Below are 20,075 nucleotides of genomic sequence, written 5' to 3' on the forward strand. Positions count from 1 at the left end.
CTCATAAAGGCTATTTTAGATATTTTTCTGTTTTCCACATGCTGCACTTATTTGTGCTAAATTCTTAGTATTTAGTTGCTCAGTTGTTCAATGTTCTGTCTTAATGTACTGACTTTTTCTTAAGTGTTTTCGTTGGAAGATTTTATTGCTTGCTAGTCACCTGCTTTTCTGCAGATGAGAAATGGCACGGTGAGGTCTGTCTTCTGCCTTTCTAGGTAGAACTTCTGTGCTCCCTGAGGTACTGAGTACTTTTGGGTACCACGGTGGTTGAGGAGTACTTTAAATCTATTCTGGTGGGAAGAGCTCCATCTAGGTGGTAGTCTGAGCTGAAAATGGATCCTTCACTTAGTAATATTGCAGCGATTCCCATGCAGGGCTGAGCATATGACTGCTTACCCACTTCATTCATCCATGCCGTAAACACTTATCAAGGATCTGCTATGTGTTGGGCACTGTTTGATGACACTTGGGAGCAAAACAGACAGCACCTCTGTCCATGCGGGGCTTTCGTTCTTGTAGAGGGCTCAGAATAAAAAAAAGAAATCAAGATGGTATTACACGATTGTAAATGTCATGGTGGCAATAGAACATATCGATCTAATAGGTGTGACCAGGGAAGTGGTAGGAGGATATGTCATTGGATTGGTTGAGGCGTTAATGTTTGAGTTGAGAATTGAATAATAATTAAGAAGTAGCCAGCCTTGGGAAGATCTGAGGAAATGCTACTTAGTGGAGAAGACTGTAAATGCAGAACCCCTGAAGAGGACTAAGTTGGGTATGTTTGAGCCACAGAAAGAGGGCCAGTGGGGCATTTTGATCACACTTTTTTTTTGATCACACAGAGGGAGGTTGGAGATGAGCTGGAGGCAGGTGGGGAAAGATGATGCGGAGTCTGTGGGCCACAGCAAGGAAAACCGGATACATTCAAAGGGCAATGAGAAGCTTTAGTGTGTTTTAAGCCAGAGAGTGACATGACTGTTTTACATTTACAAAAGTTTGTGGGAAATGGATACCAAGTTTAGCCAGGAAATTGCCTGTTATGAAATCAATAAGGAATTTTTAGAATTCTAAAACACTAAAACCATGAGAACACTAAAACCATGCTGAATTCTTCTGAAAGGCCAAGTAAGATGAGGGCAGAAAATCATCCTCTGGGTTCAGCAGGGTGGAAGCCTTTGAGGACTTGGGCAAGAGGGTCTTCATGTCAGAAATCATGATGGAAAACTGAGTACAGTGGGCTGAGGAGAGAATAGCGCTCTGGGGGAAAACTGAGATGAAGAAACTCTGGGCCAGGGTCAGTCACACAGCTAAGACGAGAAGCAAGGCAAGGAGGTGAAAAAGAGACCAAGGGAAACTCGATGTACTGAGCAGGGCAACCTCCAGCGCCCTCAGCTTTCTCAGCAGTCACGATACTGGCAACCATCCCTATGTGTGCAAGGCAGGAGTCTGGGGGACTTCTGTATGGAGAAACTGTCTAGTGAAGACAGAAGAACTCCAGATACTGACATCTGAGGAACCAAAACAAAGGGGCCAGATACCCACCCGTGACTGTACAATGAGGTACACCAGTCAGTATATTGCACTCCCACACCCATGGCTTCTGGTTGCACTCTCATGTCTTACTTTAAAACATGTACAGAAACCCAGTGAAGAACATACATTTGAAGCATCCTCTACTGTGAAATACAGAGACTGAACCTGACAAACAGGAGAAAAAAACCCAGAGAAAACAGACAATGTAGAGATCAAACACTTCAAAACACCATAATTAATATTTTCAGAGACATAAGAGGGGATTTTACATACATAGGAAAAGAAGAGGGTACTATTAAAAAGGACCAGAGAAAAAGATAGAGGATTGGAATTTTAAAATATGATAGAAGAATTGGCACAGAAAGTTGAGGAAATCTTCCAGAATGTAAAACATAACAAGAACAAAAAGAGATGGAAAAAGAAAAGAAAAATTAAAAAATTGACATTGCTTTGATAAAATAAAAATGAAAGATAAAGTTTAGTAGTTTGTCAAAATCAAAATGTTAAGCTACTATAAAATAGAAAATTTTTAGTGCTGGGTATTAAATGAAATGAAAAAAGCATATTTATTGACATAGGAAGGTAGTTACAATCATTTAAGCTAAAAAGTACAGTTTACAGAATATTAGCTGGTTTGCTAATTTTAAAAAGTTATATCCAAGCAAAACAAACCATAGAATATGTACATCAAAATAAGCTTATCATTGGATTGTGATATTATTAAGGGTTATATTATTTAGGGTAGGCTGAAGTCTTATAAAAAATAGACCCCAATATTTAATGGGTTCAAACTGTTTTCCAACAACTCTATTGAGGTATAATTCATATGCCATACAATTACCCTACTTAAAGTGTACAATTCAGTGTTTTCCAGTAAATTAACAGAAATGTACAATCATCACCATAGTCAATTTTGGAACATTTTGACCTCCTCAAAAAGAAATTCTGTACCCTTTAGTTATCATTCCTCTAACCCCCGCATTGCTGCCCTCCCAACCCTAAGCAATCACTGGACCTACTTCTGTCTCTGCAGATTTCTCTATTCTGTATATTTTACATATATGAAATCATATAATATCTGGTTATCTTTGTTCAATTTCTGTTGCTTATCAGAATACCTGAAAGTGGGTAATTTGTAAAGAAAAGTCATTTAATTCTTGTAAATATGGAGGCTGAGAAGTCCAAGTTCAAGGGGCCACATCTGCTGAGAGTCTTCTTGCTGTTGGGGACTCTGGCATGCCAAGGGGCTGACTGTGTTAAGGTGCTCTCATGTGCTAGCTCACATATCTCTTTCTTCTTTTAAAAGGCCAACCATGATAACCCATATGATCTGTCAATCCATGAATGGGTAGGTCCATTGATGAGGGCAGAGCCCTCATCATCCAGTCACCTCTTAAAGTCCCCACCTCTCAACTCTGCCACACTGAGAATCAAGTTTCAGCACGAGTTTCAGAGGAGATATTAAAACCATAGCAGTGGTCTTTTGTGACTGACTTCTTTCACTCAGCATAATATTTTCAATTTCATTAATTTTGCAGCGTGTATCAGGACTTCATTACTTTTTATGACTGAGTAATATTCCATTGTATGAATACACCATATTTTGTTTATCCATTCATCAGTTGATGGACATTGTTTTTTCCCCCACCTATTGGCTCTACAATGCTGCTATGAAGCCTTATGTGCAGGATTTTGTGAAGACATATGTTTTCATTTCTTTTGGGTATATACCTAAGAGTAGAATACATGTACTTAGGTGGGTCATATTGTAACTCTATATTTGATAGTGTGAGGAATTGCCAGATTGTTTTCCAAAGTGGCTGTATTATTCAAAATTTCCACTGCATATGAGGGTTCTGATTTTTTCACATCCTCATCGACACTTGTTATATGACTTTTTTATTTTAACCATCCGTAATCGGTATTAGGGTTCTCCAGAGAAACAGAACCAATAGAATAAATATGTATGTATGCATATCTATCTATCTATCTATCTATCTATCTATCTATCTATCTATCTATCTATCTACCAACCTACCTACCTATCATCTATCTGTCTGATATAGGCATATGAAAGGAAATTTGTCAGAAGAACTGGCTCATGCAATTATGGAGGGTAAGAAGTCCTACAATGTGTTATATGCAAGTTGGAGAACAGGAAAGTCAGTAGCATGACTCCATCCAACTTTGAAGACCTGAGAACCAGGGGAGCTGATGGTGTAACTCTTAGTCCAAAGCAGATGGCCTGAGAACTGAGTTGTGGAGCACTGATGAAAGTCACAGAGTCTGAAGGCCAGAGAGTCTGGAGTTTTTATATCCAAGGGCAGGAGAAGATGGGTTTCCCAGCTCTAGAAGAGAGAGAGAGAGGGTGTGAGCAAATTCTTTCCTTTGCATTTTTGTTCTATTAGGGCCCTCAGTTGATCGGATGGTGCCTGCTCATATCTGGGTGAGGGTAGATCTTCCTTATTGAGTCCACTAGTTCAAATACTAACCTATTCTGGAAACAACCTCACAGACAGACTCAGAAATAATGCTTTGTCAGCCATCTAGATATCCCTTAACCCAGTCAAGCTGACACCTAACATTAACCATTACAAGTTCGCTGCTTGTCAACTTGGCATCCACATGTATCTCCTTAAGCCATACTTAATCTTCAGATGAAGACAATAACAAGGTCATAGTTCAACCTAACATGATACACCTGAAAATGCACCAAACCCTTCCTGAGAAGAGGAGGTAAAGTCCTTGAGGGATATTTACTCTTCTCCTGATAATCCATAATTTAAATACTATGACATAAAATTAGCAATACTTAAATACTGATATAAAGTTAATACATCTTATCTTACATGATAAAGGAATAGGAGAGGAAATAAAGCAAAGATATTTGCTTAATATATGTATATATATACATAAACTTTTTTTTAATACTTTAAGTTCTAGGGTACATGTGCACAATGTGCAGGTTTGTTACATATGTATACTTGTGCCATGTTGGTTTGCTGAACCCCTCAACTCATCATTTACATTAGGTATTTCTCCTAATGCTATCCCTCCCCCATCCCCTTACCCCATGACAGGCCCCGGTGTGGGATGTTCCCCGCCCTGTGTCCAAGTGTTCTCATTGTTCAATTCCCACCTATGAGTGAGAACATGTGGTGTTTGATTTTCTGTCCTTGTGACAGTTCACACAAACATATTTTTAAGCAAAATAGAGAAAAATACTCATGACAGTTACAGTCTTTATTTCTATAACTGGTCACATGGTCATAGCTGGTATTGATAATTACCTTTTTGTACTATCCATTCTGTATTCCCATTGTCTTCAACAAGCACCTTAGCTGGTGATGGTTTTCTCACCTAGTGGAGTGACCCAAACCTTCATTTCATTTGTAGTCCTTAATGGGTTGGGTTGTTGTATTTTTCTACTGACCTTAATCACAGGGCATAGTTATATGAAGAGATACCCTAAGGGATCTCCTCTATTCCAGACATACTCTTCCTTCCTCCACTGTGGAATAGTAGTCCAATTTCCCAGTGGTAGTCTGGATCAATCATGCCAGTCAACACTGTAATTCCCTTCTTAGCCTGTTGACTCAGAGACATGAAAATCCCAATGTGGCTGGGTGGCATTTTAACCTTCAGTTGAATGGAGTCATTGTCGTGTCGCCTGATGGAAGCATTCTTCCTTCTGGAACTAACTTCTAGGCTGGCAGAGCATAAAGTTGTGGGAATAGGAAGCAAAAAGTTTGCTAGTGGGTCACTAGGGATAATGGTGAGTGGTGGCCTTTCTATTTCCCCTCCTTGATTCCTGGACCCATGAATGCTGAAATGAGAGAAATAGTAGCATATATTGGATACTGATTCAGAGCATATTTAGCAGTCTGGAGAAATTTGTTCCAGCCCTACAAAATATCGTCACCTAGCTGCGCTGCATCTGTGACTTCAAAATGACATTCCACAATTTTAGCAAGCCAGCTGCTTCAAAATGATGAGAAACACGGTAAGACCAGTGAATTTCATGAGCACGAAACCATTGTCACACTTCTTTGGCTGTGAAGTGAATTCCTGTTCTCCTTTTCCCCTGCAAAGGGAAGTGATGGCTGAGGGGATCCTCCTTGGCAACAGGATTTGGGGGTGAGAGTGTAGTATGTGATGATAGCATTGGGGTTCCAGGGTGTAGGTGTGTGTGAGGTGGTGTCAGGGCTGGGATGTGGGATATGGCAACTCTGGCACTAGGGATGGTGCAGTAGCAGCTTTTGCTCAGGGGAGGGGGAGCAGTGTGGACTCTGGGCAGCTCTGTCACTAGTGCAGCTTTGACAAAGACTGTGGGGGTCCCTGGTGATAAAAATTGTGGTGGCACTGCCGATCTGTGCCAGATTGCGTGATGGGGTGATGCAGGTAAAATGCTTCCTATGTTTTTCTACGTGGTCACTCTCAGTTTTTCTTCTCTACTGGGTTGCTGCAGCTTCTTCACTGTGCTTTGGAGATTTCTTGGATTATTTCTGTGTGTGCTAGTTGTTAAATCATTCATTGCATTTGTGGTGGGATGTGGGTTAGGACTTCCTAGTCTACCACCTTGCTGATGTCACTCTTTGTAGAAATAGTTTCTGAGGTCAGTGTTTAATATTTGTTCTAACATCAGGGCTCCCCTGAGCTGCTTTATTCCTCACCCCTCTCCAGTAAACTAGCCAGTCTACAGTCTAGGCTATATCTTCATTAGATCCATGAATCTCTTCCCACTGCAATCTCCAATGTTCTTTTTTTTTTTTTTTTTTTTTTTTTTCTTTTGAGACGGAGTCTCGCTCTGTCGCCTGGGCTGGAGTGCAGTGGCGCGATCTCGGCTCACTGCAAGCTCCGCCTCCCGGGTTCACGCCATTCTCCTGCCTCAGCCTCCCGAGTAGCTGGGACCACAGGCGCCCGCCACCTCGCCCGGCTAGTTTTTTTGTATTTTTTTAGTAGAGACGGGGTTTCACCGTGTTCGCCAGGACGGTCTCGATCTCCTGACCTCGTGATCCGCCCGTCTCGGCCTCCCAAAGTGCTGGGATTACAGGCTTGAGCCACCGCGCCCGGCCTCCATTGTTCTTGAGAGGGCTCTTAGGCTTACTCTGTTGCAAATAAAGTCAGTTCCTTTGGGAAGAGTTTAGAAGCTATTTGTTTTATGGCCAGTTTTCCCTTCTAGGCAAAAATCTCTGAGTCAGGACTCTGGAGCTGGGGGTAGGGACAGTGCCAAGCCTGTTTTTGAGTGACACTGGTACTCCAGAAGCTTAGCGGGTGGGCTGCAGCCTAGGGTTCTCTCAGCTTCCCAGTCCTGGTGTGGAGCCACTGTCTCATGAATGAAGGCAAGGGCTATCAGGCCCCAGTATTCTCAGTGTGCCACATCTAAAATGAAGCCTTCATTTCATGGCTGGGAATTGGAAGAAAACAGAGAGCACCCTACATCTTGACTGCAGTCACCCAAGACTTGGCCTTGGCAACAAGGTGCTAAGGGCAGAATAAGAAATGTGACAGTCTTGCCCTATGTTCTTGGCTATAGTAGTCTGGAGGGCAGTTTCCACATTGCTGAACTGTGGGGAGGGAGATAAAAGGAGTCTTGATTCAAATACCACAGACCTTCACATTTTGTATGGAATTTTTATATATTTTCTTGAGTAGATGTTTCTTCATTGGCTTAGGGTAAACTCAAGTCCATTTCCAGAGGTCATTTACAGACCAAGACTAATATTGACTATGCCACTTTAAAAACATGGTTTCCAAGCTTGCTGTAGTCTTTGCTATTCGATTTTGCAAGAAGAAGAAAGAGTACAGAGGGGTGTCCATGGGGGATTTTATTGTCCTTGCCGGAAAGCAGGACACATCACTATCACTTGTATGTTACAAGGGGGTAGAAATAATGTGTTTCACTCACCAGTGAAATGCAAGTGTTCACCCCAATGGTAAGGGAAGCTGGGAAGTATCATTTGCCATGGGTTTAACAGTTTTGCCACACGGGTACTTTAAGTTTCCACGTAGCTTATTTGTATTTTCTAATTTTGCACAATGGATCTATATTTTTAATGCAATGTAAATATAAATAAATTAATAATTAGAGAACAAGCAGTGAGGCAGTAAGTGTAGGGAGTAGAGACAATCTCTTCTAAGAAGTTTTGCTGGTGCCATTACTGGAGTGAGAAACTAGCTTAAGAAAAGGTTTCTAAATATGAAGATTCTGGTATATTTTTGAAGGTTGATAAGAATCATCCAGAAGACAGGAAACAATAAGTCTTTGAGTTGGTTCTCCCTAAAAACTATATACAGTGTCTCTTTCACTTGAGAGAGGAGAGGGAAATAAAGAAAGAAGGGTTTCAAAATGGTCACCCTTGCTATTTCTTCTCACTAGATGGTAAGGTTCAGGATTTCAAAGCTTTCCTTGAAACATTTGCAAGCAGAAAAAAAAAAAAAACAACAAAAAAACACCAACGACAAAACCAGTGCTTACTGAGCTTGACAAAGTAACAAATTGTGGAAATTTCCAAAGCTAATTATTGCTGTTTTTCTAAAAAATTCCTTTGATATGCTAAGAGTTTTAATTAGAGTCATTAAATACAGAAACCCTTGGGTTGCAAAGAACATAGGAATAGCCTGCTGATGTGTTGATTATGGATGGGTTGCTATTTATCAACAGAACTTACCCGTGACATACAAAATGAGACTGTAATGCAGTGGGACTGCCTTTGCAAACTTTCATGGAGTTAACTCCAATACCAGATAATCTACTGGAAAATTCTATGACAGATAAAAAGAAGGCACTGCAGGAACATATAAAGAGAGAAGTTAATTCTCACTGAGGGAACTGGGATCAACTTTAGAGAGGACATAGCATTTGAATACATTCCAGAAGGCCAGTAGGGATTTAGACAGGAGAACTTGGAGAGAAGGCATGCTAGGCTGGGAGTGCCAACATGGCTGGAAGGCAGAGGATGAGCAATAGGAGGCATTGGAAGTTAGCTTGGCTGTGGATGGTGAATGTGCAGAAGCACAGTGGAAGGTCAGTCCAGAGAGAGACAGTACAGCCTGGAGGATGGAGGGTGATGCATGCCAGCTTAAGGAGTTGTGCTTTTAACTCTTAGTTCTGACCAGTTTTTAGAAAAACTAATCTACTAATAATATGGAGGCACGGGTGAGGATGGAAGAAATATTGGAAGCTGACTAGAAGGAGGTGAGTGCACAGTTTGTTCAGGAGGTGATGATGACACATTGATTAGAGCTGGCAGAGAGATGTGGGGGAGGTATTAAGACACCCCTAGAGCATGAGGAGGACTTTTTACAGCTTCCAGAGAGGAGAAAGTGGTGATCACAGATCTGCAGGGCTCTTTGAGCCTTCCCCAGATGTGGGACAGAGAAAGTTTGAGGTAGATGCCATTTTAAGAGCCAAGACAAGGATTGTCCCTCTCTGCACAGCATCCTTGCAAACTCTCGAGGGAAACCAGTGCTTCATGTTGTTAAAGTTTTACAAGTTATGACATAAATTGTTCTTCAAGTGCCAAATGCAGTGACCAATAAATCACTGAGAGGACTCTCTGAGATTTGCAATTGTGGAATTATCGATTTTGTACCTAGCCTTGGCTGCACTGAGCTGGGTCTCCTCTGAGGCAGCATGCTGCAGCCTTGCCCTGTCCAGTCACCTCACTTTCACCTGGAAGAATCCTGTTCTTTAGTGAAAATAAGGCACAGAGGTCCTCACAGGTGAATGCTCCAGGTGCACCCCAGAGAGCTGCCCCACTAGCTCTGGCTGGCTGATGCCGTGTTTGGCTCCAAGCACTTCTCGCTATAAATCCACCACAGGTGTCCTTACTCTCCATCACCCAGTCCTTTGTTCCGTCATTCATTTAACAAGACTTCACTGAGCCCTTAGAGGCTCGCTGCTTCCCTGTGGGGCTACAACAGTAAACACCACAGACAGGTGCTGGTGGGGAAGAGAGCCAAACAGACCAGGAATTATAAAACACCTCGAAAAGCGCTCTGATGGGGGAAACACAGAGTGCTGAGGAAACATGTGGGAGAGTTGTTGGGGAAGGTTCTGGAAGGAAGTGGCCTGGTGAGAACTTCAGTCATCTTGGATGAGTTCCTCTTCCAACGCTCCAGCCCCACATACCATCTTCTATGCGTTCTGTTGATTCGTCCCTATGACATCTACCAGGTCAGTCCTCTCCTTTCTATTATTTCCCATAAGGAATTTTTCCAACAGCTTCTCTGGGAGGCAGAGTTAGGAAACCAGGCAGGCCCGGAAGTTTCAGCTGTGTGACCTTGAGCGAGTCACTAAACCCCTCTCAGTCTCAATTTCTTCAACTAAAAAATGGGGACAATAATGTCTTACTCGCAGATACATCTTGAAAAACAAATAAGAAAATATTTCAAAAAACAGCCCCAGGTCTGGCATTTAAAAGATAATCATTCCAGTTTCCTTTCTGAGCCTGCAGTCTCTTCTCTTGTTGAACATACTCTCTTGACAGCTGTCAAACTCATCTTTCCCAAACTTTAATCTTCTCTCTCCCTTGCTCAAACATTTTCAGATTCCATAGCCTATGGAATAAAGGCTGTCACTCAGGGTATCTGCAGAAATGACTGAAGAGAACATAGGAAGGAGAAAGGTAGGGGTTCCAGGAGCACAGGGCAGGGGCCTCGCTCACACAGGCCGTTGGACATCTGGAAGGTTCCCAGAGGAAGCGATCCCAGAGCTGAGAGATAAAGGCTGAACTAGGTAAGAAGAGGGGGAAAGGAGGTGTCCAGATAAAGGCTGTTAGGGAGGAAGCAGCCAGTAGTGATGGAGTGCAGAGAGCAGGGAGGTGGTGAGATGGACCAGGGCCTGTCTGGAACCCAAAGCCTAGTGGGTCAAGAGTTTGTTGGCTTATTTACCAGATGTGAAGCAATGAAAGCCATGCCAGTGCTGTTTCCTCTGTTGTGTTTTGTTTTTGTTCGTGTTCGGTGAGACAGGGTCTTCCTCCATCACCGGGCTGGGTTGCAGTGGTGCCATCTTGGTTCACTGTAGCCTTGACCTCCCAGGCTCAAGTGAATATCCCATCTCAGCCTCCTGAGTAACTGGGATTACAGGCATGCACCACAATGCCCTGCTCATTTTTGTATTTTTTGGTAGAGATAGGGTTTCACCATGTTGTCCAGGCTGGTCTTGAACTCCTGAGCTCAAGTGATCTGCTTGGCTCGGCCTCCCAAAGTGCTGGATTACAAGGTGAGCCACCGTGCCTGGCTGTGCCAGTGTTTCAAGCTGTTGCTTGTTGACACATCAGTTTTTCTTGCTTGGACAGGATGATCTCTGTATGCTTTATGGTAAACACCACAGGTGTTCAATACATTTAACTGACCAGGTGAATGCAGTTGTAACTATAGAAATGGAGGGAAAGAATTCTGGTCACTGCATCTTCTGATTTTTCAGGTGAGAGTTCCTTGAAGCTGCACGGCAATTCCCCAGCCACAGAGTGTCTGAAGACTGCTGCAGGTCCAGTTTGAGTTGCTTTTACTCTCCAGGAACACACAGATGTGACTAAAAAAATCTGCATTCCCCCAAAGTAACAAAATTCATGCTACTCCAGAGACCCAGACAAAGGGGAATTAAGCTTGCTTGAACTTGAGCCTGGGGACCAGGACGCTGATGGAGGCTTTGCAGATTCTTGGGGTCTCCATGGAGACCAACAGATTCTGGCAAAATTTCCTTCTTGGGAGAAAGGCAGTGTTGGCTGCTTTCTTTCCTCTGGACGCCCTCAGAATGCAAGACTCATGAAAGTGCTGTGTATAGATTCTCTGCAGGCACGGGGCCATTTTGTACCATTTCTGGCTTCTTCAGAGCCCTCCTGAAGAGCTGTCTGGCATTCAGCATCCAGGGTGTCCAGCTGCCTCCACGAACAGTAAGAGCTCATCAGTAATGGGTGACACAAGTCACACAACCAAGAGCCATGTGTCTGATTCATAACACCTTACGCAAAGTGAATGCTCACGATGTTTTTTAGCAAAAAATGTGTGGAGAATAAAAAGGAATAATAGCCAAGTTTCCAGGTGACTCTCTTCCTTAGAGCTGAAAAACAAAAACACATGGTTCAGGCTTCTCAAATGTTAAGGGCTTACAATTAACCTACAATTAACCAGAGATCTGGTTATAGAGAAGCTTCTGATCTGATTCAATAGGTCTGGAGTGTAGCTGGAAGCTCTGCATTTCTAACAAGCTCCCTGGTGGTGCTCATGCTACTGTTTCGAGGACTGCCCATAGGGCCACAAGGAAGTAAATGGGGCAGCCAACTGTAAGTCAATTCTGAGCCAGGGCAACAGTCACGCTTGAGTTTACGTGCATGAGGTCCAGTGTAGTGTTGGAAGATTCATTTCTTTTACACCTGTGGAAATACATGAGCATGCATACTGTCTTCATCTGTTTATGTTGCTATGAAGAAATACTTGAGGCTGGGTAGTTTAATAGAGAAAAGACTTTTATTTGGCTCACAGATATGTAGACTATACAAGAAGCATGGCACCAGCACCTACATCTGGTGAGGCCTCAGGCTGCTTCCATTCATGGTGGAAGGCAAAGGGAGCCAGTGTGCAGAGATCACATTGTGTATGTGTGTGTGGGGTGGGGAGGTGTGTGTGTGTGTGTGTGTGAGAGAGAAAGAGAGAGAGAGAGAGGTGGGAAAGGAGGTGCCAGGTTCTTTTTTCAGGAATGAATAGGATAAGAATTCACTTATTACCTTGAGGATGACACCAAGCCATTCATCAATCTTCTCTCATAACCCAAACATCTCCCACCGGGTCCCACCTCCAACATTGGGAATCACATTTTAAAGTGAGATTTGGAGGGGTCAAACAAACCAAACTCTAGCATATACCAAGCACACGAATTGAATGCTATCTTTACACCAAGGAGACAAGTGTTGTGGGCAAGTCAATACAGCACATGATTTTGAGTGATTTTTAAAATATTTCAGAATCATTGAATATTTTCAGTTTTTTTTCATCATAGCTTCATTCCCTCAACAAGTATTTATGGAATATTTGTCATTTATTAAGCATCTCTCATAGCCATGGAAGACACTCTTCCTATTCTCCTTAAGTTCCCTGTCTAGTGAGTGAGGCAGAGATAAAACAAATGATAATAGTATAACAGTGTCGTGATAGTTCACACCAGCATTGTACAGCAGCATTATGTGAGCCATGGATTCTAGCCTCCAATGTAATTTAGAATTTTCTAGTTCCCATGTTTAAAAATGTAAAACAGCAACAAACCCCATGTGAAATTAATTTTAACAGTATATTTTATTTTAATCCACTGTAGTCAAAATTATCCTTTCAATTCGTAATCGATCTAAAAAGGCATTAGTGAGATATTTTGCTTTTTAAAAAATGCTAAGTGATAGATAGATTCCCCTCCAAATCTCTCGCTGAAATGTGACCTCCACTGTTGGAGGTGGGGTCTGGCGGCGGGTATTTGGGTCATGGGGGCAGATCCCTCATGCATGGCACCGTGCCCTTCTCATGCTAATGAGTGAGTTCTTGCTTTATTAGTTCCCACCAGATCTGACTGTGGAAAGAGCCTGGAACCTCCTCTTTTCTGTTGCTCCTTGTCTGTCCATGTAACATACCTGCTCCCCCTTCACTTTCCACCATGATTGGAAGCTTCCTGAGGCCTTACCAGAAGCAGATGCTGGCACAATGCTTCTTGTATAGGCTTCAGAAGTGACAGCCAAGTAAATCTCCTTTTTTTGTGAATAACCCAGCATCCAGTATTCCTTTACAGCAACGCAAAATGGACGAATACACTAAGTTATCAGAATCCGGTGTGCATTTTGCCCTTAGAGAACATCTGAATTCGGACTAGCCATGATTCACACACTCAGGAGCCACACATCTGAGATGATTGCAGTCGTCAACCACAGTGCACCAAAGACTTACTCATGTAACCAAATGCCACCTGTTCCCCAAAAACCTATGGAGATAAAAAATTTTAAATAATAATAATAAAAAAAAAGAAAATGGGGGCTCAGGAGATGAAGGCACCGGTGGAAGATCCAATAAGCAATAAGTAGCCAAATCAGGATGGAAGCTGAGGAGTGGAGTGGGGGACAACCGCGTTTGCTGTAGAAGCTGAGGGGTGGGTCAGGGAAAGAGGTAATCTACTGCACTGCAGGGAAAGGTGGGAGAGTCACATCTGGAGGGGTAGAGAAGAGATTTGAGAAGCTTCTGCTACCGGTCCCAAGGAATAGATGGGTGTGGTGGGAAGGTGGGTTGCCACTCCTGGAAACAGTTGAGAGGGCAGGCTTGGTGCTTAGAAATGGACTCAGAGAGAAACCTTGGTGCTCTCTCATCCTGCATCACTCACCTTCCCTCTCACCGGTGGCTGGCTGAGAGACTGTTGTGTCCAGAGGCGCAGTGTTTCTGGCTTCTTGTTCTAGCCCGGTGAATCTATTCTGAATGTGTTCTGAGCCCAGGATGGAACCAAGCCTTGTGGCTTCTGTTCACTGAAGGTTGACTATCTTCTGTCTTCCTTCAGGGCAGGCTTGGAGTGACCCTGTCCTCCTGCCTGTTTTTCTCTTGCTCCTAGAGCTCCAATGCTTCTCTGAGATGATGCCACAGTGGAGCCTCTGGCACTTCAGGAAAAGAAGGAACTGCTCTTGAGAGCTCTTTCCAATAGGCTGTCCCAGTCAGCTAAAGCAGTGGCCATAGAGCGGTGGCCATAATCAAGGGGCGCTCATTCTGGTTCTGACTCTGACCAGAAAGGTGAGACACTATGCCAGGCTTTTTACAAACATTCCCAACTTATCTCCCCACTTTTTTTTTTTTGCGCTACCACTCAGACTTACATCCTCTCCCTCTCCTTCTGCCAGAGGAGGAGAAGGACCATCATCCATGGCAAAAGGTAGTTGCAGTGAAGCAACACCAACAGCCGGCTTCAGCTTAGGGGAGGATGCTGCGCCTCCACCCGGTGGTTTCCGGGGCTCTACCTGTTCAGAGAAACTTCTCTAGCAGCAAACTATAGAAATAATCCCTGAAAGTACAGTCTTGCAATTCATTCCTCTTAATAAACCAGTGGACAGGTATTGTCGCCCCATTTTACAGATGTGAAAACCACAATGTGATACCAGCTTACTCCTGCAAGAATGGCCATAATTAAAAACTAAAAAAGTTAATAGCTGTTGGCGTGGATGCCGTAAAAAAGGGAACACGTCTACACTGCTGGTGGGAATGTAAACTAGTACAGCCACGGTGGAAAAGACCGTGGGGATTCCTTAAAGAACTAAAAGTAGAACTACCGTTTGATCCAGCAATCCCACTACTTGGTATCTACCCAGAGGAAAAGAAGTCATTGTACAAAAAAGACACTTGATCACACATGTTTAGAGCAGCATGCAATTGCAAAAATGTGGAACCAACACAAATGCCCATCAATCAATGAGTGGATAAAGAAACTCTGATATATATATAGACATGTATATATATATCCATCCAATGGAATACTACTCAGCCATAAAAAGGAACGAATTAATGGCATTTGCAGCAACCTGGATGGGATTGGAGACTATTATTCTAAGTGAAGTAACCCAGGAATGAAAAACCAAATATCGTATGTTCTCACTCATAAGTGGGAGCTAAGCTATGAGAATAAGAATGACACAATGGACTTTGGGGACTCAGGGGGAAAGGGTGGGCAGAGGGTGAGAGATAAAAGACTACTAACTGGGTTCAGTGTATATTGCTTGGGTGATGGGTGCACCAAAATCTCACAAATCACCACCAAAGAACTTACTCATGTAACCAAATGCCACCTGTTTCCCCAAAAACCTATGGAGATCAAAAATTTTAAATAATAATAATAAAAAAAGAAAATGGGGGCTCAGGAGATGAAGACACTGGTGGAAGATCCAATAAGTGATAAGTAGCCAAATTAGGATGGAAGCTGAGGTGACTGTGCTTCCCAAGGCCCCTGCTTTCTCCACAGTACACTTCTGCAAACACATAGATCCCAGAGATGTGTGTCTTGTATTTTATACAATAATCCGTCAACAAGTGTTTAAGACTGACAGGTGGGGAAGAATGCTATGCCAGGTGTGCAGGACCTGGTTCTCTCCTCAACAGCTTACGCTCTAGGATGACATGCAAAAGCCTGTGATAGGCGAACAAGCAGTGAAATAGCAAACAAACAAACAAACAAAAATCAAAATAGCTTCAGGAGTAATTTGTGAGTGAGCCTAGATACAATCAGTTAGCATTTAAATTCATAAAAGCTTTAACCTTGGCTGGAGGAGTGTCAGGCAGCAGCTTGGACATAGGTGAGGCATATTTTGAGCTGAGGGCAAGTGGGTCTTCCTAGACTTCCTGAACTCACACTTACAATTTGCCCAGAATTTCAATCTTATTGTTTTCCAGGCAGCAGTGAGGATGCCACGGTCCCTGGGTTTCTAGAAGACAAGTTTTCAGCTGCAGATATAAACATTAGGACGTCAATGTATCTGTCAGGAGAACACCTGGGACAGTGTTGAGAACACAGAACCTGGAGGCTAAACCCCTAGCTTTCTATGCTAGCTGAGAGTCTGTGGACACATTACTCAGCATCTCTGAACCTCGTGCTCCTCCTCTGTGACATGTAGATTGCTAAACCCATCTCACAGGGCTGTCTTCTGCATTTAAAGAATAAAATAACACATGAGGGGTCTAGGTGTCTATCAGTGTTTCTGACCCACTTATTTTTTATTAATCCTTTCCCTACACCTAATACTCTAACTAACCTTTTGGATTCTCACTTAATGAGAAAAAGCAAAATTAATTTGAGCAGCTTTGCTATGAACATTTGCAAGTGGTTTCAGTTTGGGAATTCGCCTTCATGGAGAAGAGTGGGTGGATCTACATGGCACACACCATTTCTTTTCTTTTTTGAGACGGAGTTCTGGTTCTCTCACCCAGGCTGGAGTGCTGTGGCGCAATGTCGGCTCACTGCAACCTCCGCCTCCTGGGTTCACACCATTCTCCTGTCTCAGCCTCCCGCGTAGCTAGGACTACAGGCGCCCGCCACCTGGGCCGGCTACTTTTTTTGTATTTTCAGTAGAGGCAGGGTTTCACTGTGTTAGCCAGGATGGTCTCGATCTCCTGACTTCAGGCACACACTATTTCTTGGCAACTTAAAAGTCATTCCCAATCTCCTTTCCCCTCAGGGCCTCTTGCTCAGAGGCCAGAGCACCAAACACTTGCTTGTAAAGGCCATGCAAGTCAGTTCTCTCCCATCCATTCTCTCATGCTTCTATGCAGCGCTCAACAGAGGGTATGAGGACATTCAATATGTGCCAGGCACCATTTTGGTCACAGAGGAGACAGGCAGAAAAGAGAAATAGGTACAGTCATGCTCTACATGAAGATGTTTTGGACAATGACAGTTGGCATATATGATGGTGATCCCATAAGATTAGAAGCCCATATTTTTACTGTACATTTTCTATGTTTGAATATGTTTAGATACAGAAACACTTATCATTGTGTTACAATTATTCAGTACAATAGTATTCAGTACAATAGCCTGCTGAACAGGTCTGTAGCCCAGGAGCGATAGGTCATACCATACAGCCTAGGGGTGTGCATTCTAGCCTATACCATCTAGGTTAGTGTAAATAAAATGTAAGATGTCCACATAATGATGAAATTGGCTAACAACACATTTCTCAGAATGTGTCCCTGTTAAGTGACACATGACTATATATGCATTAGATAATGCTATGAAAAGTAAAGCATGGAAAGGATGGGGGAAGGGAAGCTGGAATGATGAATAGGATGGTCGGGGAAGGTCTCACCGCAAAGCTGAAATGTGAGCAAAGGCTGAAGGAGGTGAGGGGGTAAACTGGGAGGTTAGAGGCGGACATCATGCCAGACGGAGGGAACAGCAAGTGCAAAAGCCTAGTCAGGGAGAGTGCCTGGCCTGTGACAAAGCAGTGGGAGCCCAGGCTGGAATGTGCAGTAGGAGGAGACAGGAATATGCAGTAGGGGTGAAGTCAGTGCAGAGATGGGCTGGCCAGATCACGCAGTCCTCCTAACCCCCCCTGAGGAGCCTGGATTTTACTCTTGAGTGTGCTGGGAAGCTGTTGGAGGGTTTGGAGCGGAGGACTGGCACGGCCCCACTTCTCCTTCAATGTGCTCACTGTGGTTGCTGTATTGAGAAGAGACAGAATGGGGGAAGGGAAGAAGGTGGGAGCCATCCTAGGCACTGGGTCATATGATGGCACCTCGGACCAAGGGTGGTAGTGGAGGTAAGCAGACATCAGCTGGAGGCTTCTCGAAAAGGTTTTGATTTCCTAATAAAAAGAGACAGGCCGTGCTGAAGTGGCCCTTCTGCCTTTCCTCTTCTTCATGGCCATGACGCTCTGACTTGCAGCAGCCATTTTTGGCTAAAACACATGGAGAGGCATCGTCTCTTCATATTGGGTTCAAAGCTGAACCTCTGAACGAAGAGCAGTGACTGCCTAGTTGCAGAGTTGTTGTTTTGTGAATGAACAGACTGCTGCCTGGGAATGCTCTGCAATCAGGCTTTCTGTGGCTTGCAGCTGAATGCACCGTCTTCAGTGAAACCACGCCCTCAAAGACTCCCCGCTCTCCTGAACCCCTTCACCAAGACCACACCAATGAGAAAGGCCAGGTTTGAAGCTGCTCATGAGCTACTCCAAAAAGCAAAAGGCCTGTGGGTGACTGCAGGGGGAAGGGATCTCAAACACGTTCTCTCTTAATCCCCATTCATCTGAGCTAATCTCCAAATGGACAAAGTAATCAATTTAAGTAATAAAATATGGCTTATTCCAAGGGCTGAATAAATGACTGGAACAATTCCCCAAACTGTGGTTTCCACTGAATAATTGAAATTATGCAAGGGCATGGAAATTTTTCAACAAATAAAATATGTCTGAAAATCTATTAAAGATATGTCTGCAAAAATCATTTGAAAAGGCCCAACTCAGCAATAAAAAATAAATTACATTTCCGTTCTTGCTCTTGCTCCCTTTGGGAAAGAGTCCATTACAATCCACTTCGTGGACAAATGAAACAGGCACATTTGAGAATAAATGACTCCCCATGTTCTAACCAGGATATTTAGACCATAAGATAATGATTCTACACTGAAAATAGGAAAACATCCCTTCACTGTTGCTCTGATAATATATCTGCTGTTGTGTCTCATCCGTGGGGCTTTTGGAATCTGAGTTTTCCACCTGTGAATCTGAGTGACAGACAACTTTACTCAGAGGTGTTGGAGCTCATGTGGGCCAAGTAGACCAGCCCTGTGGGGACTGAAGCCTTCACGGGAATCTCTTATTTGTGTTTTCATCGTATCCTGAGCAACAGGGCTCAGAGGAGAAAGGCCCTCCAAAGGCTAAGCTGGAAAGTTGATCAAAGGAATGTAATTTTTGAACTGTGAGTCTAAAGGCCTTCTGGGTAATTTCTTTCCAATGTGATGTAGCTTTGTGAGTTGGCTTCAAAAGTTGGTTGAGTTTGTGGCTCCACCAGCCTCCTACATTGTCCTCTTCATATTGGGTTCAAAGCTGCTTCCTTGACTCCTCTTCAAATAAAGACCACATAGCTTAAAGCCATAATCTTTTTTGCTTCTGTTTCTTCTCATTGGTTTTTATTGTTGCTCTGAGAGCTGGCCTGCATTCTGCTAAATGCCTTGGGCAAGGCATGATCTGTGGTTTCCCCTCTCCAGATGGGCACCAGCATGCAGAGGCTGCACATTTGTGCTGGGTTGGGCTGGCCATCCGTATTCACCTTTAGGCAGAGGTGATTCATTCTCTGGGAAACTTGGAATGGGCAAGAGACACAGTTTCTCCTCACGCTGAGTCCAGACCTCCTCTCAACTGAGAAATAGCAGAGCCATGATTCCATTGCTTAAAGAAAGCTAGTTGCCTCTAGCCCCAAATGAAGAAATAAATAAATAAATAAATTGCCCACATGAATGGCCTGCTGCATGGAAGGCAGGCAGCTCAGTGGGGGCGAGATGATAACCAGTGGTTGAAGTAGGGCCGCTTCCTCCAAACACAGGGAAAACTACAGCTGTGCTACCAGCCTTTATCTTGTAAGCAAGGGAAGTGGATTCTCTTAAACAAGACCAAGGCTCTTGCTGGGTGTGGGAAGGGAGGTAGAGAATGGTTGTCTTTTTTCTTCCATGGTGACAGCAAGCCTACTAATGATTAGAAAGAGAAGGCTGAGATGAGATGATTGCTTGAGGCCAGAAGTTCGAGACCAGCCTGGGTGACATAGTGAGATCTCATCTCTACTAAAAATAAAAAGATTAGGCCAGGCATGGTGGCTCACGCATGTAACCCCAGCACGTTGGAAAGCTGAGATGGGCAGATCACTTGAGCTCAGGAGTTTGAGACCAGCCTAGGCAACGTGGAGAAACCCTGTCTCTGTTAAAAATACAAAAATTAGCCGGGTGTGGTGGCGTGCCACGTGCCTGTAGTCTCAGCTACTTGGGAGGCTGAGGTGGGAAGATCACCTGAGCCTGGGGAGGCTGAGGGTCTGGTGAGCTGAAA

General features: G+C 43.6%; 1 protein-coding gene across 1 annotated transcript in view; it reads left to right on the forward strand.

Moving 5' to 3' along the window:
* The window catches only part of ACTR3 (ARP3 actin-related protein 3 homolog (yeast)), a 124,112-nt gene extending 107,888 nt beyond the window's left edge, over positions 1 to 16,224 (forward strand). The window contains exon 14 of the mRNA XM_011970307.1: positions 15,937 to 16,224. Coding sequence (XP_011825697.1) covers positions 15,937 to 15,946 — 10 coding nt within the window. The 3' untranslated portion in view covers positions 15,947 to 16,224. The remainder of the gene's footprint in view (positions 1 to 15,936) is intronic.
* Positions 16,225 to 20,075: the final 3,851 nt, after the last annotated feature.

Source organism: Mandrillus leucophaeus, unplaced genomic scaffold (assembly GCF_000951045.1).
Source record: "Mandrillus leucophaeus isolate KB7577 unplaced genomic scaffold, Mleu.le_1.0 Scaffold94, whole genome shotgun sequence".
Classification (NCBI taxonomy): domain Eukaryota; kingdom Metazoa; phylum Chordata; class Mammalia; order Primates; family Cercopithecidae; genus Mandrillus; species Mandrillus leucophaeus.